Below are 27,382 nucleotides of genomic sequence, written 5' to 3'. Positions count from 1 at the left end.
AAAACCACTTTATTTCCTTTTTAATTCTTTTTTTATCCCTTTTTTTTTTGTCGTTCTGAAGTTTACAGATACGCTTTTGTTTCTGATAAGAGAGCTTCGCGGCAATAAAAATCACAATGCAGCTAGCAGAGCAGCCGAGCCAAGAGCCATAAATACCAGCACAGAAAACAATGGACAACCACCAATATTTCTATACAGGAACTATTATTTTAATGTCACATTTTGACAATTGTAAATGGTCTACAGAATGTACGTGGGCAAAAGGCAGTAAGTGAGTCTTTTGAAACACTAGATGTATAATAAACAGCGCATTGTCAACATTTACATGATTCACATCAAATTGATGACATCCTAAACGTATTCCTTTTAAAGGATAGAAATTTTCTCAATAAAATATTACATTTCATTTAATACTCTGGTACAATACTTCATACACTGCAGGAAAAAAATAAATGCAAGGTCTACTCCACCTAAAAAGAGGATCCTTTTTCATTAGTCTTTAGTACTGTAATAAAACCAAAAATCACAATAATGTCATAAATAAAGAGGCTGGAAATTATTCATTAGGTTTCACTATTTGAAAGGGAGAAATTAAAAAATTAATTTGAAGTAATGAAGTTATGGGTAGGAAATCAAAAACCTGACAACACATCCTAGTACCAGCTGTGATTTTGCTCTCATCCCTACAACAAAAAAAGGAGACAGGTTTTATAACTTCGTTAGCTGTAGCCAAGTTAATCGTGTTTCAAACACAGGTCTTAAGAGGAACAAAAGTAGAGTTTGGTCAGGATTAATAGGAGAACCAATCAGTCCGAACAACAGTTAGCTGAAATTAAAGTGTATGCTATAAAACATTCAGTAAATGAAGTCTGCAGCAAATTCATGCTGGCATAAATTATTGTGCCGTAGGAGTTGGGTTAAAGTTTCCCTTGTGGTATGAAGTCTCCAGCAGAACACTTCAGAACTGCATCCCTGACACAGCGAAAGCTTGAAATCAATGCTTAAAAATGTATTCCCTAAAAACTCACTAGAAATACACGAAACCCACATTCACTCATCTCCCCTGAACCAAAGGCCATTGCTCTCTCTTGCTTCATCTGCCATAAACCCCAACCACTGCTTAAAATAATATACAAAAACGCTTTAAGAATCACCCCTCTCCTGCTGGTGCATGAAAGATTCCATTTTGCAAGGTCTCCCCTTGGGTATTCAGCAGGGCCCAACACACCAGTTAAGAGAGGAGAAGTTATTTACAGGCTCTCGGATTCTGTTCCCTCCTCATTGACATTCTCCCACCATATGCTCCCCAGGATTAATACACACTCTGCAGTAAGAATTCCCTGGTTCCAAGAAAAGAAAAGAAGAAAACAACAAAAATCCTACAGAGGCAGGTCCTAAACAGCTAAAATGAGGTTTTTAGAGGCAACTTTATGTTGGCCAAATAAGTGATTGCTGCTTCTACAGGTCAATCTTTTAAGACACATCACATTAACTGAGTTCATAACAGAGATCAGATTCATTCGGGGTCCTTCTCTCGTTTCTCTTGACTTTCCCCCTGACTCTTCAGTTTGGTGCACATCACCTCCAAACATGAACACCTTCCACCCTGCTGTAACATATGAAGGGCAGCATTTGTCTAACTGCACAAAGTTTTAAACAAATACTTAATTGCTGTCAATTGCTCTATACAAATACCAACACTTACAACTGATCCCTGTTCAGCAGGAGGATGCTGAGGGACAGAAGAGGAGGCAGGTGATGTACAACAGGTATCTCACTACCTAATGAACAGATTTCTCTCTCATCATGACTGGAAATTGTAGATCTAGCAAGGGCTCAAGTATTTATGGCTAGAGTATAAGGCTATGGCATTAAAACACGTATTATGGTATGCTGGTGACAGGAGTTCCAAAGAAAACCCAAAGCCTCAAAGACAAAAAGGACAATAGGCAAAGTAACAAAATTCTGCTTAACGTTAAAAAGAAGCACCTTCATTCAGTTCAAAGTGTTCCAATATTTGATTTTGCAAAGCACTCTCAGGAACAGGCAATGTAATCTCCCACTTCACCTTTCACAAAGCTGCATTAATTACATTCCAGGCTTCAGCATCATTTCATTAGTGAGGCCAATCACGCAGTTCCATTGGCCCTGCACCCCTGCACACAGCAGCTGAATGCAGCGTTCACCATCTGCATCTGCTGTATGAAAATGGCAATAATTGCTTAACACCACTTAAGTCACAGAACTTCCCCAGAAACGTGGGGAAAAAGGTGTCGGTAAGACATCACGGGTACCTGCTCCCAGGGACCGATCCTGCCATTAACGCACACCCCTGGCTGCTCACGGCTTTGAAGGGAGCTTCTGGTCCAGATAATTGGACAGAGCAAAGGAACCCAATTAAATGGCAGCTTAACAGCAGTTCTTGGTTCTAGAGGCTCCAGAAGAGGACTGTGCCTCACTGACAACAATCAGAAGTGGTTTCAGATGCACATGAGTTTTAGCCGAATAGGGACAGCAAAGTCAATGCAGCTCTGAAAGGCACTTCAGGTAGAGCAGTAACCAACTCCTGCCTGATGGAAGGATCCAGAACAAGCCTGCTGGCCCTGCTGCCCGGGCTGCCCTTTCCAACTAAGGCAATTTCAGTGAGTCCCTTGCTTCTGCACATTACTTCCCCCCTACAGCTTTAATTGAGCCATTCAAACAAGCATAAGGCCTTACCAAAAAACCAGAAGGCTCAAGAGCTTCCACCTCCCCAGAAGAAGGGGAAGAGGATTACCTCACACTAAGGTAACAGCCTGCACAATGGGTTACTTGTTTCACTGTTTTAAATATGCTGTGAAGGCATCAACATGCAACACCTTAACTCTACAAGTTCAATCTCTTGCTTAACAGATGAACACAGACAAATGAACACAGACAGTGTCCTCCCAAACTGCCAGGCCACGGTGTCTTTTGAGAGACACAGTCAACGTCTATTTTAGATAGAGATCATGGAAAAGAAATCTTGTTTGATGTAAAGGCTACCTTGCATTACTCAAAACCAGCCCATCCAGCCACTCAGCTAAGTGGTAATCGAAGCCACCAGTCATCACAAAAAGCACCTTCATATCAGTAACTGCTCACTCCTATGAAACTCAGTCTGAGTTTGAAATGTATTAGGACTAATTTTATCGTGTAGCTGATTCTAGTCATGCTGGTGATCCACTGTTTTCAAACAATCAAGTATTGTTCCCATCAGTATTTTACATTATTGTAAAGGATTTATACATACCATTGCTCTCCCACCACCCCACCCCCCCAAAAAACACAAAAGAAATCAAAATACATCCCACAACTGCTCAAATAAGGAAAAAACCCAACTAACAGCCATACAGTGAAACAAAGACACTAGTTAAAAAACAAATGGATGCCAGTCCAACAGTCTGTGGGATTCAAAACTGACTCTACAAAGTAGGTGTCTACATTGTAGAAGGATTTCCTTTTATTTGGAAAACGAGCAATTGTAAATCAGGTATTGGAGAGAAGAGAGATCAACAATCTTTAGATGGTCTGAAGTTCTGCCTACTGTTGAAGGATTAAAACCGTAAATGAAAAGGTACCAAGCCCTCAGAGTTCACCGTTCATGTGAAGCTTCTTCCGTCTCTTTCTTGACCTTTTTAAAAACCATATTCATTTCTGGGAAAGGAAGGGAGAAGAAAAAGATTATTTAGGGAAAGAAACCAGCAGATATTTCTCAGTTTGACATGACACAGAAGTGCTCAAGACAGCCTTAAACTCAACTGAAAGTCTCAAACTGTGCTTATGAAGTGTGCGATACTTTGGCAGTAGATGTGTATGAACCTGGAGGAGGTCCCTGGACTAAATGGGTGAATCACACTCACAGTTACCAATGGAAAAGGGAAAATGGGGCTTTAAAAACACAGGGGGAAGATGATAAAAGGCTTTAGATTAGAATCTAAATGAAATTAATTACTAAAGCCACTTTAAAGATTTTCCTTCGCTGTATTCACAGCCCATTAACTGAAGTATCAGATAAACTTCTTAGCTAATAACCTACACATAATACTCTGTTGTCTAATTGCAAGAACCAAATGTAATAAAGAGAATCTAGATTTCTCTCCCAGAAAAAGGATTTCATTTTTACTAGTATGACAACAATACAAGACCAACTGCTCACACCACACAGGCACAGCAGTAACTGCTCATCGCATCTTTTATGAGGCTAGGCATGAGATTAAGTGTTCTCTGGATCTCTTTAAGCACACACAAATCTTTACCATCAAGCAGATCACTTTTAAAAGATGTGGAAACTTCAGACTGTAGCTGCTACTCGTCTTTTGCCAGCGTGCAGAACTTCAGTCTCCTGAACAATAAAGACTTTCAACTCATTTCACTGGTGAGCCGGGACACAAGGACAGAAGCCAAATTGCACATTGTTTTGAAAGGGTAGACATAGATGCAACTCAATCAAAATGAGCTTCTGGGATTTAAATGCCCCATTGGATTATATGCATTTTGGGAATTAGAAAGTCCTTTCTGTAGTTCTCATAGTTTGGTTTTGGGTACATTTTCTCCAAACACCACAAGCCCAGGCTGAATTCCACTCGCTCCTGAACATCCACCCATACCTGCTTTTGCATGGAAGTCTCTGTACATCTTCTCATCTGAAACTCTTCTGCTGTTGCATCAGCCCCACATTTTCATATACTCTAGCACTATCTTCTCTCATTCTGAAATAAAATAAGTATTTACAGTCCAAAGGATCTAGTGTGAGAAAACCACATTTATACACACAATTTATGTCAGTGACAATTTGGCTCGCTCAATTTAAGGGCAAAGCACAGGACAACTGTCTAGGGCAGATTTAGTGGTAACTCATTCACATTTGAAGTCCCAAATGATTAGTGCCTAAGTTTTGAACAGTACTAACAAGAGAAGTGAACTTACTCTGGACACGCTGGGGTTGGGGTACAGGGTAGAAGAGGGCTCTGATCCCCACTTGTCTGGTCCGATAAAGAATATTTAATGTTTGTGTATTCATGACCTTTTCTCTTACTCTTCTGTGAAGAAAAATACAACAAAAAAGGCAGGTTTCGGATTACTGATAGAAAACAGTCATGAAAGCAGTGCAGAAATTACATGTGTTAACTAAACATGTATGGGTTTAGAAGAAAGGTTTGTCTATGAGGATGAGAGAGCTCAGTTCTGTAGATAACAGGCACAAATGGGTAAGACATAAAGGCTGGATTTAGCTATTGGTTACAAGACCTGAAAAGCCTCACTTTTCACTATTATGCTTTCCACCATCTCCAGCAGTTTACACCAACCCTATGAACTCATAGGCAATCTTCATCTTACTTGGCAGAAGAAACCACACTTCATTCTTTAATAGACAGCACCAGGCAGTGGGCTTCCCACTGACCTTATTTCCAGCTTGGAGATGTGTCCAAATGAGTAACAACATTGTTTGCAAGATCTCTAATAAAATAACATCTTAGCCCATTAGGTTCGATATAAAAAGAACCCAAGCTGTTATTTGTATTCTGCAGCATATGTTCCAAGCTGCAGCCAATTGCGCTGGCATGCAGCTAAAGATACTGGAGGCTCCAGCAAGCAAAGCTACGTTAGGAAAGGAAGGGGATATGGCTTTTTCCTTTTCAAGACGAACATCCACAGCACATGCAGATATTGAAACCTGCATGGAAATTAAAACCTGACTTTAAAGTTTCACAGGGTATTGGGTTTGAGGGGTTTTCTTGTGGAGTTTGTTGTCTGAGGGGGTTGGTTTGGGTTTTTAAATGCTTGAACAAGTACTAAATAACTGGCCTGGATCAACCTCACAGCAGAGGCTGTCAGAGCCTCTGGGGAGCTCTGGCTGCTCAGCTTCACTAAGAATGCTCCGTGCAGTAATGTAGGTTGATGTTTTCCCAAGGCACCCTTCTGAGATTGCTCAAAACTTGCTCAACTTGTTCTGTTCTCTTACTGAACTTCCCCCCTCTCAGGCTCCTGCTTACTCCTGACAAATCACTTTTCTACCTGCTGCCAGGACACATCAATTGCCTGGAAGGTTAATGCTGAAAAATAAGATGAAAGCAAATGGAAAGGTTCAAACTCTGCTGCATTCCAATGTTACGGCGTACCAAACCCCAATATTCTGAAGCCCAAAACTAGGGCTTGATTGCCATCCACCACACTAAACTGCTGAATACAATTCAAGTTACAGCTGTACTGTACAGGAAAAGCAATTAAAAAGATCTATCTGGGTCTATTACTTAAGCTGATCTAAACAGATAAAACAAGCCAAGAAAAAGTAGATATCTGGTTTTTCTTTCTTCTAATTTCACCTGTAATGATCTTTTCTAACACAGAATCACTGCAATGTGGTAAGAACTACTTGTTTCTGAGATGCAAGAGAATATAACGTTTCTCCAATGGGGGGAAGAATCATAAATAGACCAAATTCACTTTGCTTTTCTTCCCCACTCGTAAGAAGACAGGCAACATTTAACACAACACCTAAGTGTGAAATCCTGATGCTCTCAGCATGGCAAAGCAGGAAGGAATGCTTGCAGAGGAGGGACATTTTTCTCCTGAATACAAACAAGAAGCAGGCAGATCTATGGGAACAGATGCAGCTGCTCCCAAATCCACTTCTTCAGTCCAGCTGGTTGTAAGTCCTGCGTGACAATGGGCTAGCTAATGTGACCACCTAATTCCTTATCAGAGTTGGCTTGTGTTCATCCAGACAGAAGAGCAGGCAGGAACATGACCTCATATGGTTTCCTATAAAGGTCCTAACCACTTCACCAGTTTTTATCCCCAACTTCCACTGTTTGCAACTGCAGTTAAAGCAAGCATAGAGAAGAAGGTTCCAGAAGTTAAAGTTTCTCTAAACACAGCGTTTCATTCCCAAACTATCTTACTAGGATGAAATTCAAGCATTCTACCACTCAGCCAGGGTTTTTTCTGCTCTATCAAAACATGCCTTGGAGCATCCCCAGATCACCATGCTTTTTTCAGGACATTAGCTCCTATAGCGACCACAAAGCTTTGCTTTTGTCTGAGAAGTTCTATACTGTTTCATCCCCACAGCTGCCACTAGCCCAAGCTATAGGTCAAGACCTCCTGAAGTAAAGCAATAGTCCACTTCCAGTTTCTTTTTATACCTGTGCCTTCTGAGCTAGTAATGGAATAGAGGATGAAACACAACTGAGTCTCATCACTACAGGCGAAATACAGTGCTCCACTTAATATCAAAATACTACTCAAAACCTATTACAATGATCAAGAGAGAGCTCCAGATCTACTCTGCAAATGGCAGCAGCAGAAAGAGACCCTATTCAACAAGCTGAGGATACTTGCATCATTATACAGAGATATGAGGCAGCTCCTTAGAGCAAAATGAGACAACAAAGGCAGGAAAAAAAGTACACTTGAGGGATTACTTGTTCTTCACTTTGTGTCTAATCACCATCAGAGCACACAACAGCTGTCCTGAGGAGAGGAATAAAGCCTCTATCCTCTCTGCTGAACAGAGCATCCACATCACGTAGGCAAATATCAAATCAGCTCTGCCACACTCCAAAGCAGGCAGAAGCCACACAAGAGAGGGGCTTCTCTTTGAGAGTGCCAAACCCAAGCTGGCACACTCCACCTCTAAAGAGGGATTGTATCTCACATCCGGCACTGTGCTAACCAAGCAGCTCCCCACATCTGCCTCATCAGTTGCGCATCTTTATCTCCCAAGCAGCAAGCCAGCTGCAGAAGGAAAGACACTGAAATTGTGAAACAAAGATAAAAGCCCCAGATGACCAGAGAATGAAAAGCAACAGCGAGCAGAATGCCAGGTTTTTATTACAACATGAAGTCACTTCTGTAAGACTGTAGGATTTGAGTGCAGTGACGTACTTCAAACAGGAAGGGTGACCCAAAGGTCTTGGGGCTGTCACCGCATATTCCAAAGCTCTTCTCACCTCACCACACCAAATCACTCCTCTGGTTTTTGTTGGACACCGTACTACTGCAAGATCACCACATTCATTCTTTAACATTTCAGTCCAATATACTTATGCCTTCCTAAAAAAAGTGTACTTGAAGACTCTGCAATTGGTATTAGAGTGTCTAGCAGCTGAATTTGGTTATCATACTTTAGAAATACAGGCAGTATTCAAAACACAACAGAACACAAGGTTCTGTACTGAGTAACAGAGCCTTATCTTTTGTTGTTCTTGCACAGAAACCTAGATAACATTAAGGGAATCTGAGAGCTGGAGTGCATGGGCTGGAGGACAGGATCCCACACATGCTGGCATTTTCATGGAAGGTCCCAATTTTCTTCCTCTGCCAGTGGTCAAACACACTGGTTTCATTTTATGGTTTTCTAATTCCACTTACTAGTTTAGGTAATTGTTAAGCATAATGAATTGAAATACAGGTTAACTTCTCTGAACAGGGTTAACAGGTTACAGACCCAGCCTTGTCACGATGCACTGGTTACCCACAGACAGCAGCCACGTCTCCAGAAGTCACAGGCAGCAAATGAGCAACTCTGCTCCCTGCTGAAATGCTAACATGTTCCTATGGAATGTTTTAGACTCAGGACAAATGTACCTGCTCCTCCTCGATTCTGCGCTGTAGCGTTTCAATGTAGTGCTGTACTGCCATGTAAATAAACCTGTACTGTGCTTCTGTCTGAACCATTCCTGACCGCTGTGATCTCACCATCTGAATGGTCTTTGGAACATCAATATCACAGTCCACACCTACGGAAAATCATCAGAACGTTAAGAAAAGCAAGACAAACTTTGTCTTTGGAGGAGAGAATGGTCTCCTCTTCCAGCAGAACGTACCTTTTTCTCTGATTATATCAATAAGAATATCAATCACAATGAACGTTCCTGTTCGCCCAATCCCAGCACTGGAAAAAGGAAGAAAAGAAGTTAACTGTTTGCTCTTTCTGAACAGACAACAGAACACCAGTCCAACTCGGAGGCTAATTCTAATAGACATTATACTTCCAAATTATAGCCAGAATCAAACTTGGCAACAGAGCTAAAAGTAACTAGAGACCTAAGCAATTCAACACATGGAAGAGACAGAAGTAATGAGAGCACTTCTGTACCTCAGCCTTTATTAACATCCTTGAATCAGAAAAAAAAACCTACAGGGTCAGATCTAACATTTCCTTGCCTTGTAAGAAGTATTTAATTTATAAGCCAAGACTGAGGAGAAAGCACTCACAGCAGGTGGGATGGGATACTAGAATATTTCCACAATCCTGCACCCGAAATGTATGGAGCCAAGACTGGAACCACCTTCTCATACAAGATCAGAAATCCTTATTCATGCAGACTTTGTGTTTTGCAAAACACAAAGCAGAAAGAAAAGAAAAAGAGGGAAAAAAAAAAAAGGATCCAGCTCCACAAGGTAGAGAGTAGTAGCAGGAGAGGCACAGTGCATCACCATACCTGCAGTGGACCACAACTGGTCCTGCATCAGAAATGCTCTCCTGCTTATGGTGCACCTCCTCTAGAAAGTCTAGTACACCACCAGGGTCACTTGGGACTCCATGATCAGGCCAAGTCCTGAAGTGATATTGCCAGACTGTTCTCTCTGTGTTCCCCTGGAAGGAAGATGCCAACATGTGAAAACAAATCCCTTCACATCAAAATCCAGCTAAAAGTATTTCTGTGGCAAAGCTGAGTCAGATCAGACGGTGCCATATCCAACCTGCTGCCCGGTATCCACAGCACCCCAACTGTCTTAAAGGAGGGAACAAGCCAGAGCTCTTCCTGGCCTGACAAGTCAATCACATCACCTGCTTCCTCAGCTCCCTCTTTCTCATGCAGTTGTTTCCAAGAACATTCCCATCTTCACCTTTAAAAGCCATGATAAAGGTCTGTCTGAGGGTGACCAACAGTGAGGAACCTTCATCTGTCATACTCCTCATTCATACCTAGTGACACCAACCTTATGTACTTCTCCCCACTCAGCTCCATCCCATGGACACTCCAATCTAGTACATCCTGCTGATTTTCTTCCTATACAATTTGCTTTGCACCCTGAACCGAACTGTTCCTTAACAAGGAAGTGCTATTTCCACACTAGTTAACTGTCTCCTTCCTCATCTTTTGTATTCCTTAAGTCTTCTTTCTACATACTGGACCCACACAGAACCATTTTCTTCTAGCACAATCACCTCCTTGAAAGGGAGCAAATGTTTTAGCTAGACTTAAATGCAACTACTTTAAAGCACTGTCTCTCTCTTCAGATTTCCTCAAAGCTCTGCAGCCATGCATCTTCTGCCAAGAAGTGCTTAGGTTTAAGAATCTTCAATTATCCCAAGGACAAAGAGATAGAGCTAAACCTGGAGCTTCAAAGAAAGACAGGGGTCAATTCATTAATCTCTCAGTGCTTTTATTGATTCCAAAGAAACAGTCTGTTTCTGCAATTTTTGTGCTGCTCTTCAACCTCAGTTCACAGGACAGAGTTACTGACATACTTACTTGCCCAACTTTAGAAAGCTTAAGTTCTCTTAGCGTGTAATCGTGTGCTGCACTCTCCTTAACATTCCTGACACGCATAACTCCGTATTCCTTTAGGGAATATTCATCAGGCCAGTACTTGACGCACTTACTCTGCAAGATTAAAGAAGGAATTGGTAAGAAGAAGGGCTGGTTCATAAACTGGACAACAAAGAACATTCCAGAAGCTTTCATTTCTGAATGCAGAGAGGACAATTCCTAGCACCAACTGGACAGCTAGCTGACAAGGTATACTTTAGGTGGATGTTTCTCTTCCCCACAAACAAACACCAGATGATTTCAGACAAACAGGTACAGGCAACGTCCCCATTTAGAGCTTTTGTTATCATCTTAAATACCTGCTTTGCCTTGACAGTTTCAAAGCCTGGATTAAAACCCTGTTATTTGTATCTCGACCCAACTACAGGTTTCAACTACTGAGTTTCCAATGCAATGCTGTAGTTTTACAGGCTAGTCTACAATCCAAAGCCAACAGGCTGTGAAATAAATTCAAGTCAAAGATATAAGCCACTTTTTTTTTTAGCAGAAATGAAACTTGGATGCTTGCTTTTCCATCACTTAGAGCAGAAAGAGCTAACATAGCTCTCTAGTTCTATTACCAATCACCAAAGCAACAAAAACCTGCTCTCTGTGGCAGAAGGCTGAAGCCTCATGTGTCTGTAGCTTCTGAAATGTAGAGCTTTAGGTGTGCTATGCCTCTCTCAAGATTATCTTTGGACAGGGATAGATTCCATCCACTGAGGAATGGATTCACCTACTGCTACTTTGATTTGATTCCTGTGACAGCTCAGGAAAGAGCAACTCCTGTTAGCCTGTGAATGCAATACCAGTCTACATGGGACCAAATCAGGTATTATAGTGTGTACATAGATGCAGCTTCCAGCAAATGCAGACCAAACACCGAATACTACAGAGAAACATTTCCTATTTGCAGCTACTACTGCATATTGATAAGAAAACATGGCAACAAGTTCCTTCTGCCAACACAAGACAGAGCAAGAGATGACTGAACACATGCTTTCCAGCCTACTTAGGCAACAAGATGCTCTTCTGTTACTTTTGCCCTTCTTTCCCTGTCATCTCCAAAAGGGTAGAAGCTAAAAAGACGCTGATCTTGGCGTATGCCAGCATAACTTGCAGTCTCAATACAGACCTCTGAACACAAGAGCAGTTGGAGTAGCAAGTCTGAACAGCAAGACACAGTGTTAAAATAAGCTTTAGCCTGATGGAGGGATGTGTGTATTATTGGCTCTATGGACTGCATCCAGAACACCACCATTTTAATTTGTAAGTATTTGCTGCTCCTACAGTGCATTTTAAGGCATATTCAGAACTCTCTGCAGATCTGAGAGCTTTCATGGTTCCTCACTTCCTTAGGCAATGAGCTCTTGAAGTCATCTGTCATGCAGAGGTTTGTCCCCTTCCTGCAGATCTGAAAGCATCTTGGCTCAAGATAAAAAAGCTTTTGTTTTATATCAGGATTCTTATTTGCAATTCTTCAAGAAGTGAAATAAGCATCAAGAAAACAAAAAAGAGTAAGAGAAAACCAAATGAATGCATGCAGCACTGACCACATAATCAGACATCAAAATGTCTGCAGAGCCCAGACAAATGGCTTTGCAAAACTTGGAAAGAAGCATGGAGAAGCTGCAGAGGAACACAGGCCATCCATGGGCTATTAAATAAAACTACATAAGGTTTATTCAAGTCAACTCTTCTGTAACGCCACTGTAATTTATTGCTCTTCTTCCAAGGGGCAGAGCAGCAACATGGTTTGCAGAAAACCACAGACTCTTCCCTGAGTGATTTTAAAATATACAAAGCTAAAACACAATCAGTCAACCCTTACAGAAGGGAGGCCTGATGATCTGCTAGGAGCATACCCTCAATTCCCACAGGCACCAATAAAAAGGATGCTCAGCACTTCCCCAGCACACCAGGTTTCAGCAATACATCAGTATAACCAGGACAGTTTAGTCCTTACTGTGTTCAAATGTCATGACTTTTCCCAAGGCCAGTTTGAGAGTCAAGTTTTTACCTTTCCTCTTTCAACTTCTTTTGTTGTCATAACAATAACTCGAGAATTCTCCTGGAACACCATCCTCCAGAAGTCGTTCACTGTATTCTGTAGGCAACCTTGAGTAGCAATGTAGCTTTTTTTTGGCTTTGAGTTGTTGCACTTGGTTTCAAACTCAGGCTAAAGGAAAAGAATCATTTAACAAATGGTTACAAAACTAACTTGGATTTAGGCAAGTGCATTAAAGAGTAGACATGGGCTGTGCCAACAGGGGTCTTGTAGGTAGGATTATACTTACCATAATAATATTAGCATTGATATAGTCTGAAACAGGCTCATTCGGATCACCATCATGTAGAACAACTCTGGTATGATCAACTGGAAGAATATAGGTGAATGTTAAGCACTTGCATCCTACAGCTGTGAATACACAGCTACTTTCAAATATCCCACAGACAGGCTATTAAGTTATCAAACTCAGTACATTACTGGCTGGAATATTCAACCTTTCCTCCTTTGCCATTTCTTAATACAAGTGGCCATAACAGCTCAAAATACATGTACATCCCCCCTGGTAACTCACAAGTACATGGACAGTCAAGCACTAAGTCAAGGCAAATGGCCCCATGTCTGCACCATGCAGTTTTGCACCATAAATTAATCCTCTTAGATTTAAGCATTCCAGTTAGCTGGGAAACAGTTTAGGCATGTGATGCTTTTAACTGAAAGCTGAAGATAAGAATAATATTTGGGAAATACCAATATCTACAAGTGCAAGTGTTTGAACACAAACTGCATGGGCTGATACCGACAACATCAGAAGGGGAATTATCACTGATGAGAAGAAAAAGCACAGTGGTGCTTAATTAACCCTGTATTTATGAGCTAAGGAAATAAAGCCCAGAAGCAGAGCAGGCTTACACGGGAACCAAAGAAATCAATACTTACAGGGTAAAATGTTTTTGTATCTATTTTTGTTCTTGTTCTCCTGGCGCTGACCTTCTTTACGACTATAGAGAAGTTTGCATTCTTGCTGCTGCAGAGTCTAAAGGAAAACAGCACAAATAACTGGGTTTAATAACAACAGTAGGGACTGTTTCAGCATCGTTACAGCAATCCTTTCGCATAGAAAGGATGAGACTTATAATGCCAGAGAAAGAGGGAGAGGTGCTGCATTTCAGACTTAGTACACAACTGCTTCTAATGCGTATAAGAAACAAGGAGTGAGAGTGACAAGGAAGCTGTTTTCCACCTAATAATTACAAACACCTCTGAATTCAAAGCTGCTTTCAATCCAACTATAACCAGCAAGTCCTCATGATACTGTGGTCATCTTCAAGGCACTCTAGATAAAACAGACAACACAAGCAGCATTCTACAGAGCAGGTCCAATATATTTACCTCTAGGTCTTCCTCACCAAGCATAAAAGTTAGGAGCACCACTGCATTTCTCCTTTTTGCTGAATTAGCCAGGTATGGAGGCAAAACATTTCCACTGAACTGGCATAAGCCTTAATAACAGTAAAGTTTAGTACCTAAAGCATTCAAAATATGGCCAGATTCCAAAGGAGTAAGGCACTTTGTGATCCAGTGCTTCTCTGCCTGACCTGTGCTGGATTCCTTTAGGCCTTAGCAGCCTTCTTCAACTCCTTCAGCTACAGCAAGCCTGGAGCAACACTGCTAGGAAGCCCGCAGAACAAGTCCCCCAGATTTCAAAAGCTGTGTTACATCAACACCACAAGAGCAGATCCTCACCAGCTGCAGCCAGACACACTGCAGACAGCCAAGAGGAGGAAGGAGCATACAGAAAACCCAAAGCACATCAACACAATGAACTGCACTTAAATACCAAGCACAGTGAAGAGTCCTTCAGCAGTCAGAAGGAGAATATTAGGATGATGTTCTTGTCTATTCCCCCCAAACAAAAGTCCACATAGGGATGCTATAGTGTTTTGAGACAGGTAAAATGCTAATGTCCAGCCCACCACCACAGCCACGTACCACTTTAACCGCTCTCATTATCCTCTCCTACCAATACAAAGCCATTTCACTGAACCAGTACAGAATTCTGCAGACTTTCTCGTATTACCCCATTGGGGAAAGAGGGGTAAGCATCAGGCAACTACAAACAGGGTTATCCACAAATCAGCCTAGTGCAGACACAATAAACCCGCATGGGGATGGCTCTTGTTGGCAGAGAGCCAATTCCTCAGTGTCTGGTTCACAATCAACGTGACAGGGACAACAGCAGTTCCACACTTCACAGCCACGCTACTTCGTAGCAAATCTCCCCCCTTGTAATTGAAGCTGGAGGGACCAGAATCTGTGTCTTTGTTCCAAGTTTTAATCCCCAAAGCAGTACTGGCTTGACTAAAAGGAACACTCAGGCTTTGGAAGCTGCTCCTCTTGTTGTTACCATCCTTAATACTCTTAGAGAAATTGCTTTTGCTTTAAAGCTTGGGCGCATCAGGCATATTTGCTCACTTCTATTTCAGTCTCTGTTGTTGTTACCACCCCACTTAGTGACCTTGGACAATTAGGCTCATCCTAAAGACATGGAAAGCAAAGAACAAAAGCAATATAGGAGAGCTGTGAAGCAAAGGACAGAAAACATATCCCCATAAAGCACTACTTGCTTGTACTAGTGATGGATGAAACACTTTGCACTAAGCTCACCTCTTGCCCTCTGCAAGAGTCTTTTAAGTGCTATTATCACAGAGCACCCTGACCTAATATTACACTTTTGAGTCTCGGGCAAGTGAAACACCAACAGAAAGAACCAAAAGCTGAACTTTGCCTGCAGGTTGAAACATGGAAACAATGAAGTGTGTGGAAATGACAGCTTCAAACACATCATCACTTCATACAGTTAATTGTTACTGCTTTGAGCATCCCTGAGGAGAGATCCATGAGCAGCAGCGACTTCTAACAAGGCCATGAAGAGATGTACACAATGCAACAACAAATCCGAAACACAGGCCTCGATTTCACTCCACCATCCAAGTTTGAAGCTCACCAAACAGCAAGTGTTCAGAAGCAAAAACCTCACAAGGGCTGTCAGCACTTCTGTCTAGTGGTTCAAGGGACAAGAGGTACTTAAGTGTGTCTGAAGACAAGTACCATCTGGACTGCCAGCTCAAACAGCATAGACAGAGGTTCACAGACAACTTGAATGTTGGATCCTGCCTCCTGCCACCAAGGCTGACAGCTATCACCTACCTGAAGGAAAGCACGACACAAACTGCCAGAGATTGCTTCATCCCCAGAAACACAGTGGGAAAGAACGAGGTTTAGTGCTGCACTCAGCAACAGCAGCGAAAGGAAAGAGAAGTAGAATGTTTCATGGATAAAACCTTTCATTCCTTTCCCTGTAAGGCTTCTGGCTTGCTGGCAAATACTGTTCTTCAGGAAAGTCACAAGGCAGGAGAACACCATCTAAGGACCAACCAATAAATCCATTACAAGACAAATTTGTTCAACAAAGAGCAGAGGTCAGGAAAGAAGCTGTAAATGTCAAGTAACAGTCCTGTCAGTCTGTGACAAATCAACAATCCATTCCTAAGTGCACCACACCAGAGTGCTTCCCTCAAGGAAAAATAAAAACCAAACCAACCACGAACATGAAATCAGTCAGGCAGCATCAACGACAAGAAGGACAAGCCAACAGGGCACCCTCTCCTTTTTGTGCCCTCTAAATAAGAGGAAGGTGTGCTTGCAGACTCCAGGGAAGCCAAGAGAGACCCTCTGCTTGGCTAACTTGTATGTTCAGTTTAAACCAGCAGGTTTATGGTTCTTGGTCTGAACTCTGCAAGAGAAGCAATTCAAAGGCCGAGGGCATTTTACCTCCAGGGATATTCACAAGCCATAGGTGAGAACTGCTCCCCAGGGGATCCACCACTCTGCTGCTGGGTAAAACAGAGCCCTAAGCCCTCAGCAGTGCCCCAAGCAGCCTCTGCTGGTTTGCTTCCTCCTCCAAGGTGGGATTCTGACCATCCCACAGCCCTGGCTCAACGACTGTCCCCCTGCCCCAGGCACAGGGAAGACAGAGGAGAAAGCTCAATCCTCAATCAATTCTATCATCTTCCACCGCCACGACTGTACCTTCTTATATTCCAGCCACATTCCTCATGAAATGTGTTACCTCCTTGGTAATCTTTTGCTTTTCCTGGGTTTATGTTTCTCCTCCTGACAATCTCAGATCAGACTGAACAGTGCATTCAGCTAATGAATATGTCTGATCAAAAAGAGAGTGTCTTCAATAATGGTTGCTTTGAAAATCTGTCATTATTCAAGAAGTTTCTCAAAATAGCATTCCCCAGGCAGAACCAGCCTCTCTGACAAAGATCAGGGCTTGCCAGTTTCCTGTTGCCATCTGCTGGTGGAGTTCCAGACTCCACGGTGCTGGTCTCAGGTGTATGGGGTATAAACCAGCCCATTAAGACAGTTTTAAGGTTTTGGCTATGACCATCAAATGAAAGCAGTTGTAAAGGGACTCCAGCTGTCAGAGGAGGGCTGGGACCCAGGCTAGACTCAAGTAGTTTGGAATATGACAGCTGATGCTCTTAACTTGGGTCTACTTAAGAAACTAACCATCATTTCAGCTGTATTTTCTTTCAAACATAAGTAGCTCCCTGAAATCATTAGGACTTCAAAGAAGGGGAGAGCTGGGCCAGCACAGCTGTGTTAGACACAAGAGGTTCATGGATAAGACAGAAGGAAAGGCAATGAGACCTTCTGGGAAGGAAATGGAATTTTGGCTTCAGGCAGAAATGAAGCACCAGAACAAAACACAAATTAACCTCCAACAGTCCAAGGAATACATATAATCAGTGTGGCTTCATCTCAGAGCCTGCTACCACTTCACAAGAGTTTTAAGATCCCCCAAAATGGCTATCCAAAAGCCACAAACTCAAGGGCAAGAGCATATATTGATTGAGAAATCACAGTGAAGTTTCCTGAACGCAGGTACCCAAGCTCCTGAACAGAGTGCAAACAGAAACGTCCTCTGCACCAAGACATGCAAAAGAAACCACAGTGCAATTCCCTTTGTATGCACCCAACATAACATACCCAACGTGTTCCAACTGCATAGACACTGCTACTGTACTAGTACCTGGGTCCCCAAGAGTAAAGTAGGCTCAGAATTACTCCTTTGCCTCCAGAAACATTAATCCAGCCAACAGACTTCCTCCTGTCCACATGAAGAACAGGAAGACAGGAATGAACTCAGGACTAATTGTCCTGGTGGGCCAGATACAGTCGTACATAAGGCTCCCTCATGATGAGGAAGATATTGAGGAGGGATTTTGCAAGGTACAGAACAAAGAGCATTGAAGAACACAATTAGCTCTCAGAATCAGGAAAAAAAAAGGCAAATATTTAATCCACAAAAGTGGAACTGGTAAAATTTTAACACAGTGTACCTGACACAGGAAAGGAGCAAGAACAGGGATCTGAAAGGATGAAGGGGGGAGATGACAAAGTGCCAGGAAGGCAGTAACAAACACAACTTTTATTAGCATAAAGATTTAATATTATAAGACTTAGAATATGGTGCAGTACCTCAAATTCTTCCCAGAAGCCCTGCTTGACTTTATCTGTAGTCTCTGCCAGCTTGCTTAGCTCTCGCACTCTGCTCTCGATCTCTGCAGCGTTAATACGGGTGGTATTCAGCGGCTGAGAGGGATACAAACAGGTGTGACAAATGGCAACTGGGAGAAGACAGTTAAAACACAAACCCCCTACACCAAGTGTATTTTGTACAGGCAATTCTGGGATGCAGGCATCTATTTGGACTTCAGAGCATCACAGTTCAATGAAGAGCAGTTGAGAGTAGAGAGGATGGGAGCAGGGAACAACTGCTTTTAGATAGTCTCATAGTTGTTCTTCAGTCCATTAAGTTGTCTCATTTCTGAACTCATCCTGCAGTCCCTGTGGACCCCAATGAAACCAAGACAAGCTCTGCATACATAAGACACACAAGACTATCCCTTCACAGGAAGGTAAGAAATTATCCCCATTTAAATGGGATGACTTTGTCATCCGGTTTCATGAAGTTTAGTTCTTCATTTTTGTGTTAGGAAAGAAACAAAATGATGTCTCACAGAACAGGGGGAAACCTCTGCACTTCAGTACCTTATGAAGGTAACAAGTTTAGTGGCTTCTTCTTGGTTCACTCACCTGCTTGAGTTGCAACACTGTGCCCAAAGTTTCTACCATAGGGTTCTTCTTGTAATGTTCCACCAGATCTGTCAGAGAGTCAAATTTCTCCCCTCCACCAACATCGTATTTTAGATCCTTGAAAAAGAGATGCTCATCAAAATAAACGCACTTCCCCCAGTGACATCTACACTAACATCACCTTCAGGCTATGCAATGTATGAGAAATTATCTTTGAAGGAGAACCTAGTAAAATCCTTCTGTTGAAGGATGGTAGAACCTTACTAAAAAGCAACCCAGTTGCACTAGGGGGGACATTACCCTTTTTGTCATCTAACTGACAATCATTTCATCTGCCTTTCCAGGAGACATGATTCCTTCTGACCTGAGCTTCACTCAGCCCCACCAGGCTCCCCGAGCTACATGATTAGAATCCAGGAGACAGCCTTGGAAATCAACTCGCATTCCTATCATTGGGTCCTGGAAGGCTGCTATTGATTGGCACCATCCCCATTTCAAGGAAGCAATGCTCAGTTATTTTCCTCATTGTCATAAATGCTACTTGTAAGTTAATCGCAAATCAAAGAGGTTTCCTTGGGAAATAAGATATGCTGGCAGGTGAAGCTCTTACAGTGCTGGGAGACCATTTCTACCTCCAAACTATTTCTGCTACTGCATTTTAGTTGTTTCTAATCAATGAAGTAGTTGCACGGTCTTTTAGGATAATGGAAGAAAACGAAAATTACAAAATCTGTATTTTATTGTTTTTGTAAACCCATGAGCATGTATGAAAATATCAAAATACTACAATTTAATAATACTTCAGCAAAGAGCTACCCTCCATTAAACTGAAGATTTACAGCTTGAAAAGCATTCCTTGGATTCCATACTCAAAATTTGTTGGTCATTCATCAGGTGCAACTATAAAACTGACAGGAGAAAGATGTATATTTGGATGGATCTCTGTTTGTCCAATTACTTCTATTTTCCTATAATTCATCCAGTAGACTTTAACTTGTTTAAGACCCACAGACATGAAAGGCTCCATCAGCAGAGGATTTTAGACAGACTACTGATGCAATCAAAACCAACTCTATTAGAAGGTACTTGACAGCACAGTATATTGTGACGTGATTCAGCCAGACAAGCAGTCAAAAGAAATAAAACACTAATATAATTCTGATGCTATCAAATGACTCAATCTGATCACGCAGATGATACAGAACACACACAGTACCACGGGGAAAGGGGGGATGTACTCGGCTCTCTGTGGTGAAGTGCAACATGGCCCTCCTGTTAGAATAAACCCACTGCCTGTGGAAGCAGTCCTGTTCAAGAAGCTCGTGCTTCATCATACCTGGCAGTGAATCATGACATGTGTCACTTTAGATTTCCCATCATTACTCTCTCCTTTATCATCTCCTGTCCGGACAGAAAGAACAAAGTCCCCAGGGTGGCTTTGACTCTCACGCACAAGAAAGCTTCCATGTTTTCCTTTTTCTGTTAATAGTTTTTCAGCTTCTCTTCCAGAGAGATGCCCATGAAACCACCTTTAAATAAAGATATAGACAGGTACCCTACTTGTCATTCCAGCCATGGCTGAATCAGCTTGTTCTACATATTTAAAGGAAATGCTTATGTACACTGAACAACAGCGGCCAGGCCTGCAGAAAGCCTCAGTTTCTAAAAATAAGAAGTAAAATAAGCCTCAGAAATGTACATACGCACCAGTGATTACAGAAGCACTTCAAAGCAAACACTTCCATAGGCGCTGAAATTTGCATTTCATGCAAGCTTCAAATGAAGCTTTGATTTGGATCCTTTACAACAATCCAAATGATTCCCTGGTGTCCAATAAGCACGAGCTTTCTCTGCAACCTTTTCCTCAGCCAGAGCATTAATTCCTCTAACTTCCTTCATGAAGACACACTTTCCTGATAAACCTGTGGGAGTTTAGCATCTTCGAGACCTTACCCATACATCACATCAGGAAGTGGTCGGGATAATCACATCAATCCCATAATAAAACATTCTCCCATTAAGAATGAAGGGAACTATGCCCTTTTTAGTATCACACCAGGAAGAATCCTGAAGAAAACATGTTCTGAGGCTTAGATTGCTTTACCTTTAGTCATGTTTATTAGGCTACTTTGCAAGTAACCTCAGTAAAATCAGTGGGACCGCTTTCAGTACAGGACAGCAGAGAGAAGCCACCCTTTCATCAAATGAAGCTGACTGTAGCATTAAGAGGGATAAACATGCATTTATTAAGTAAATGGGCGCTGAGGTTTTCACCAGCATTTCTCTCACCTCTCAGATGTAGGATCAGCACAGTTCAGTGGGTATTTCAACTCTATCACATCTCCATTCTTTTCCTTGAGCTGCCCATGATGTTCCATGTAATACTGGACTAACTCAGCCAACGTAGCAAACTTCTCTCCTCCATAGAGGTCATAGTAGTCTCCCGTGTTCTGGATCTTGATGTGGGTGACAGCTCCAGTTCGTCTAATATTTGAAACAGAGGAAAACACCCCCACAAGTCAGCTGATTTCCAATCAATCACTTTGTATTTAGTGTTCTGTTGTCCAAGTTACAGAAATCCATACTTAGATTTGCATCACTTCCCAACTGAAACATTGCAGAGTAGCTAAACTAATGCATTTCTGAAGGGTGCTTCAGCCTCATTCCGATGGCTTGCAAGAAGGGGAAGCGTCTGTCCAACAGTCAGGAAGAACAGGGAAAACACTCTATAACAAAGGGCTCCTCAAAGCCAGGGTAAGCTGTGCAGCTTTGCCATCTCCAACAGAAATCTCTCAGCCCCCAGGAGCTGCACACACAGCTACAAGGGGTGGAGGGGTAAGGAGAATTCAGCATTCTCAGACACCCATCACAGCTTGTTTGCTCCTTTCCCTAGAACTCCACACTAAGATCTCTCCTTCAGTAAGCACTTGCCTTTGCCTGATGCAAGTCATTTGCTCCCAGTCTAATATTAATGAAGAGCAGCCCCTTCTGTTCAACCAGGCCCATTATCTCAGAGGTATCCAAGCAGCACCATTCTTATCACCAATCCCACTTTTCCCTTGTGCTTTATCTACTTCCTCTTGCCATCCCCATCACTATACACACAGTCTCAGGGGACAAGAGTTCCAAGAGGCCTATTTTGGAAGCTGAAATAGCACTGCAGTTGTCCTTAAAACCTTGCTGACTTTAAGAAGAGAGCCTTGGACAGCATTTCCTTGCATGTGCTACCTTCAGATACCAAATAGATTTTTAAAAGGCTAAAAGCAATGCTACTATGAATGTAACCATGAATCCCTTTTGCTTTTCTGCTTGTCTGGAGACTCAGAATTGACTACCCAAGTTGGCTAAAAGTATTTGAGCGCCTCTGCAGGGAAAACAGGAGAAAAAGAGGAGAAAAGGGAACAACGGACTAAAAAGCGATCCATGCATTCCTTCACCTCTTACAAGGAGTTCACTTACAACTCTTTCCCAAAGAACAGCATTAAAGACCCTTCCCAGTTTGGGGAGAAAGACAAAACCCATTTAAACTTACCTAACAGAGAGTGTGAAGTCTCCTGGGTTACTTTTGCTGGGCCGTGCCAAAAAGCTGCCATCCACTCCTCTTGTTAACAGCAGGTTTTCTGCCTCCACCCCAGTAATGTTTGGATGAAACCATCTATTAGAGGTTAAAAATAAGGAGTGTTAATAAACAGGAGATCTTCTGGTCCTCAGAGTTCGACTTCCATGACAAGACTCAACAGAACGATCCAACAGCTTCAAAACCAGGAAGCACTGAATTTTGTTCCTAAATTAATAAGAAAATATAAATTATTCATTTCATATTGCATTGCAGTTTGATGCACTGGTAAGAGATGCTTTGTAAGAGCTATATCTAGACATACTCAGACTGCTTGGATTAAAATGATATCAGAGCTATACAATGTAGAGACCACAATCCTACATTTTCCTTACTCCAGGAAGACAAGACACACAAAGAAACTGGAAGACAACCAGGCAAAACACTTAAAAATAAGACAAGACATCCGAAGTGACACTTGACAACATTTTAAAGGTTAAAAAGGTAACACAACCTCATGCTTTAGGGCACAAGGTGACCACCAGCTGAGAGTGGTCAGGAAGGAACTTCACTTGGGGACAAGCTGCTCAGCTCTTCCTCAGCAGAACGTGGCGCTGGCGGCTGCCAGACTTTGCCTCCCAACTACCATGGCAATTTCTCTGGTCTGAATATATCCCACTTAAATACAAGCACCCAGGAATCTCATATTGATATTCACCACCCACAAAGAGCCTTCGGAATGACTAATATAGTGTCCTGCCAAGGGAGAGCTCTATATGGGCTATAGCCAAGAAGCTCCATGTCCCCACCTATGGCATTAACTTTTGAGACTTATTCTTAGCCATTCAGTTGACACATCTGTGTTTCCTCTTATCTGTGACCAAGGATTTTTAGTGCACCCTTGCAGTGCTAAACTACATCTGTGTGTTCTGGGTGAAAGGAGTTTTTAAGAAGGCAGGATATTAGGAGACAAGAAAGCCAGCAAAACCCAAACCACCAGCCAGGGACAGAGAGGTGAACACAGCAACTAACCACTGCTTTAGTGGCTTTGTCAGACTCGTGTCTGGCAAGTAAAGGATCATCTTTATTCTCCCAAGTTGCCATAAATCAGACACTGCGCAGGACGCAAGTGGAAACGCACATTTCTATCTGCAGCAAGAACAGAGGGTGCTCCTCTCTGTACACAAAGTTCTTAGTATCGCTGAAATAAAGCAAAACATTATGGCTAAAGACTCCACAACTCACTGTGGATACAGGAGTGCTATAGCTAAAAAAAAAAAAGGAAAAAAGGAATATCATTCCTGGTCATTCCCAACGCTTCAGCACTTCATGCTAAACTGCTAAATCAGCAAAATATGCAAGTGCATGTCTAAATCGAGGGTCATTACTCTGATTGTTTCAGCAATTCCTTCTGTACTGAGGAGCTGACAATCCTCCCAGCAAGGCTTTATCCAACCTGTTCTCTTCAGACAGAGATGCTCATGGAAATATTCCGGAGAGCTTGAGAGACTCTACAATATCCAAACCTCCAGCAAGTCGTTCAAATGGGAATTAGGATTACTTCTGTACCAATTCCATTCTAGAAGCAAGTAATTCTTCTGGTTAATCTTGCTTTTTTCCTAGCTAAGGATATTTTGCTTACACCAAGAAAGTCTAGTGAGTGCCACCATACCTTTAGCTGCAGAACAACAAAAACCAATCAAACCTGGGCAGCATGGGTCATGGAAAAATCTAGTAAAAATACCCTTCCAAGTTATTAGAGCAAATGGGAAACAGATTAGCAAAAGATGCTACATTTATTTAATGACTATTCAAAGGTCAAGAGAAGTTCTGTTTTGACGCAGTCTCACAAAAGACACTGCCCAAGCATCAATACCCAGGATGAACTGAACATGAAACACTGCATTTCAGAACACAGCAGCTTGGTCTGCAGAAGCTGGTAAGACACTCACCACGTTTCCACCCCTAAAGCTGCCCTTCCATTAGGAGAAAACAAACCCCAATCAAACATAAAGCGCAGCAGCATTCTGAACCGTTTATAAGCTTTTTAAACACACAGGATTCAAGAGACACCTTTACATGGTTTTGAGTCTAAAATCAACATACAAAGAAGTTGTTATTGGAATCAGCTCTGCAGATTTATTACGTGGAGACATTCCAGAAGCTTTAATTAATATAATATCTTCTGTACCTTACCCTAAACCCTCATCCATCTGGATGTAACCGTACATGAATTGTTAAAGTGTAAAAATACCGATTTAATGAACAGAAGGGACCAGAAATAACTCGTGCTTAAAGGAGAGATTAAAAAGATGAGAAGTTGTTTAAAAACATTCCCTCTGAAGGTGGCAAAAAGCAAGCGCAGCAAAAGCAAAGCTACACCTGGGAGATGGATGGAGTTCACCGCGCTTTATGTAACTTCTGTTCTGGCGGTAACTTGCACTCCTGCTCTCTCATCTCTGTATTTTTGGCTTTGAGTAGGAAGATGCATTTGTCAGGCACCCCAAATAGAAAAATGGGGGTGTCGGTGATCTCTGTGAAATGGTTCCGGCCCGGTGATGAAGATCCCTCCATTTGAAGTGCTGCCACCACATGTGTTCGTTTGAACCTCGGGGCCTCCACCTCTTCCAAAACCGGAGCACAGAGCACAGGGACTGCGGGCACAGACACACGTAACATAACCCCAGGGAGGACTTTTGCTTCTGCTTCCTTTTATAGGGATGGAATGCATTTTAGGCTTCTTTTTCCTCCTTTCCTTCTGCCCTCTCTGTTGTGAGCAGGTGCAGAGGCCGTCCCAAGCAAAGGGCATCGCAGCCAATAAATATAATGAAGAAAGTAACACAAGGCAGACGCAAGCCCACGCTCTGATTCAACTGACTGTCCTCACTATGTGAGGAATATTCTGGTTTTGGGGGGTCAGCAGCTTACTGTAAACTAATCAGGGACTTGGAAGGGTAAGATGAAAAGACTGGCAGAAAAGCAACCAGTGACATAGCAGGGCTCTCATTTACAAAACGAAAGGGATATGAGCTAAGCAAGAAACCTTTGGATGAAAGTTAATACCTGGTAGGAAACAGAGGTGTGCTACAATGACCTCTGTTTGGGTAGCACAGCCCAGGAAAGATGAGGATCCATGCTGATAAGTCACACATGGCCAGCATTTCTCTCGTCCCAGACCAAAGAGAGAAAAGCCAAAATCAATACATTTTTCCATGCTGCACTTGGGCTTTCCTAATCACCTTTCAAAAGCAGGAGACATTAAATCAGTTCTGAGTCTCAGATTAAACCAGTTCTGAGTCTCAGCTGTCACAACCATAGCATAAAGGGAGGCGGTGACTGGTAGTTTAATTAGCTCTATTTATAGGCTCATCAATTTCTATTTCTCATCTCCTGCAGCCTCCCTCACAAGACACAATCTAAAGCTTGGAGCAGAACCTGAGGATCACTCCCAACAACGAGGATGTCACGACTGCTTCCGAAAGGTAACGTCCAACCTGCTCCCATATGTGAAGACCCAACACACACTCCACACGCTTCAGGAGACCCCAAATCCAGCTCAACTATAAACGGCCACAGACTAAAAACCAACCCAGACAGCTTCACCGTCATAAGCAGAACAAGAACAAGGACAACCCAATGTCAAAGAAGTTCTGCTTGAATACGTATTAAAGAGACGCATCAAATGTGGGTGCTGAGGCGCTGGCATAGGGTGCCCAGAGAAGCTGTGGCTGCCCCATCCCGGCCAGTGTTCAAGGCCAGGTTGGACACAGGGGCTTGCAGCAAGCTGCTCCAGTGGAAGGGGTCCCTGCCCGTGGCAGGGGTTGGAGCTGGAGGAGCTTTAAGGTCCCTTCAACACAAACCATTCTATGGTTCTATGACAGTTCTGAATAGGTATGTTAAATGACAATATCAACATCTTCTTCCTTTCTATGACACAATTTCCTCTTAAGCCTAACATTTAACTTAACCTTTCGCCCAAAAAGGACTGCTAGCACCGCACAAACAACCAGAACGGGTTAAGGACAATGGAAACCCACAACAAAGAAGCAGATTCAACTGTTTGTCACCCAGACTTTGCAGCACCACAAGGTTCTGAAGCTGGACCAAAAAGGCTGCTGCCGAATCAAGCACCTGGCTCCGGTCAGCTCACAAACACTCACTGCAAAGCTGGCTCACGGTTTAGCTTCGTAACGTCACCCGGGCTGGGGGGAGCACAGCGCCTCGGCCCGGCTCCGCGGGTGGGCTGCCGCTGGATAAACCTCACCTCCGGTTCAAGCGCACACGCGGGCGCAGTGAGCCCGGCCTGAACCCCGCCAGGACTCAACGTTATTGGGTCGGCGGAGCCCGAAGCCGTCCGGTCCCCCTACCCCGCCAGGCCCGCAACCTCCCCGGGGAGGCACCCTCCATCGAGCCGCGCTGCGCAGGAACGGAGCGAGCCAGGCGCCGGGCTGAGCCGGGCCGAGGCAGCGGGTGCAGCTCGGGGGGAGCGGGGACACCGCGCCGCGGTTGCGGGGAGCGAGGTGGCGGCTGCCCCCGCACCGCAGCCACAGCGCGCGGGAGGCCCTGCGTGGCTCAGCGGGGTAAAGGCCCGGCCCAACGGCCCCCCGGGGGGGTGGGAGCGCGGAGGGGCCCGGTCCCCTCACACCCCGGGGGCAGTCAGCCCCTGCCCGCCCCCCCACACCCCCGGCCGGGCCCGGCGCCGCTCACTCCCGCCTCACCTCCGCGATGTCATTGTCTCCGGTGGCAGCGGCGGGTCCCCCGGCCGCCGCCGCCGCTCCCCCCCCACCGGCCGCCTCTCACATGGGGGTTCCGGTCCCCGGCGAGGGCCGCGGCCTACGGGCGCCCTGCAGGGAGCGTGAACAACGGCCGCCTCAGGCCCCGGAGGCGCGCGGCGCGGCCCGCCCTGCGTCACCCGCCCGAAACGTCATCGGTCTGCGACCACGCTCCGCCCCTCGCGTCAAAACCGGTGGGGAGGGAGCTGCCGGTTCTCCCTCGGTCCGGTCCGGTGCGGTGCGCTGGAGTAGCCCCGGCGGTACCGGCCACGGGAGTAGCGTAACCCGTGTAACCGGGCAGGGCGGGGGTTGG

At 43.6% G+C, this 27,382-nt stretch overlaps 1 protein-coding gene across 2 annotated transcripts; it reads right to left on the bottom strand.

The window, feature by feature from the left end:
* Positions 1-187: 187 nt before the first annotated feature.
* Positions 188-27,234, bottom strand: PTPN11 (protein tyrosine phosphatase non-receptor type 11). 2 transcript variants are annotated; one of them, XM_062614997.1, is made up of 16 exons: positions 27,016-27,233; positions 22,274-22,396; positions 21,031-21,225; positions 20,078-20,270; positions 18,742-18,858; positions 18,124-18,237; positions 13,510-13,606; positions 12,860-12,939; positions 12,583-12,741; positions 10,506-10,637; positions 9,468-9,622; positions 8,850-8,917; positions 8,611-8,762; positions 4,948-5,060; positions 4,629-4,730; positions 188-3,675 (listed from the first exon to the last, which is right to left on the bottom strand). In XM_062614997.1, the coding sequence occupies exons 1-15, from the start codon at positions 27,027-27,029 to the stop codon at positions 4,661-4,663; spliced, it is 1,782 nt and encodes a 593-aa protein (XP_062470981.1). In that variant the 5' UTR covers positions 27,030-27,233; the 3' UTR covers positions 188-3,675; positions 4,629-4,660. The 2 variants fall into 2 exon arrangements, with proteins under 2 accessions (XP_062470981.1, XP_062470991.1); XM_062615007.1 differs by lacking the exon at positions 10,506-10,637 and having other exon boundaries at positions 27,016-27,234.
* Positions 27,235-27,382: the final 148 nt, after the last annotated feature.

This window comes from Pezoporus occidentalis, unplaced genomic scaffold, assembly GCF_034315485.1.
Source record: "Pezoporus occidentalis ecotype Australia unplaced genomic scaffold, CSIRO_AGI_Poc_V1 ctg102, whole genome shotgun sequence".
NCBI lineage: Eukaryota > Metazoa > Chordata > Aves > Psittaciformes > Psittacidae > Pezoporus > Pezoporus occidentalis.
This window is presented reverse-complemented; position numbering and strand designations above follow the sequence as displayed.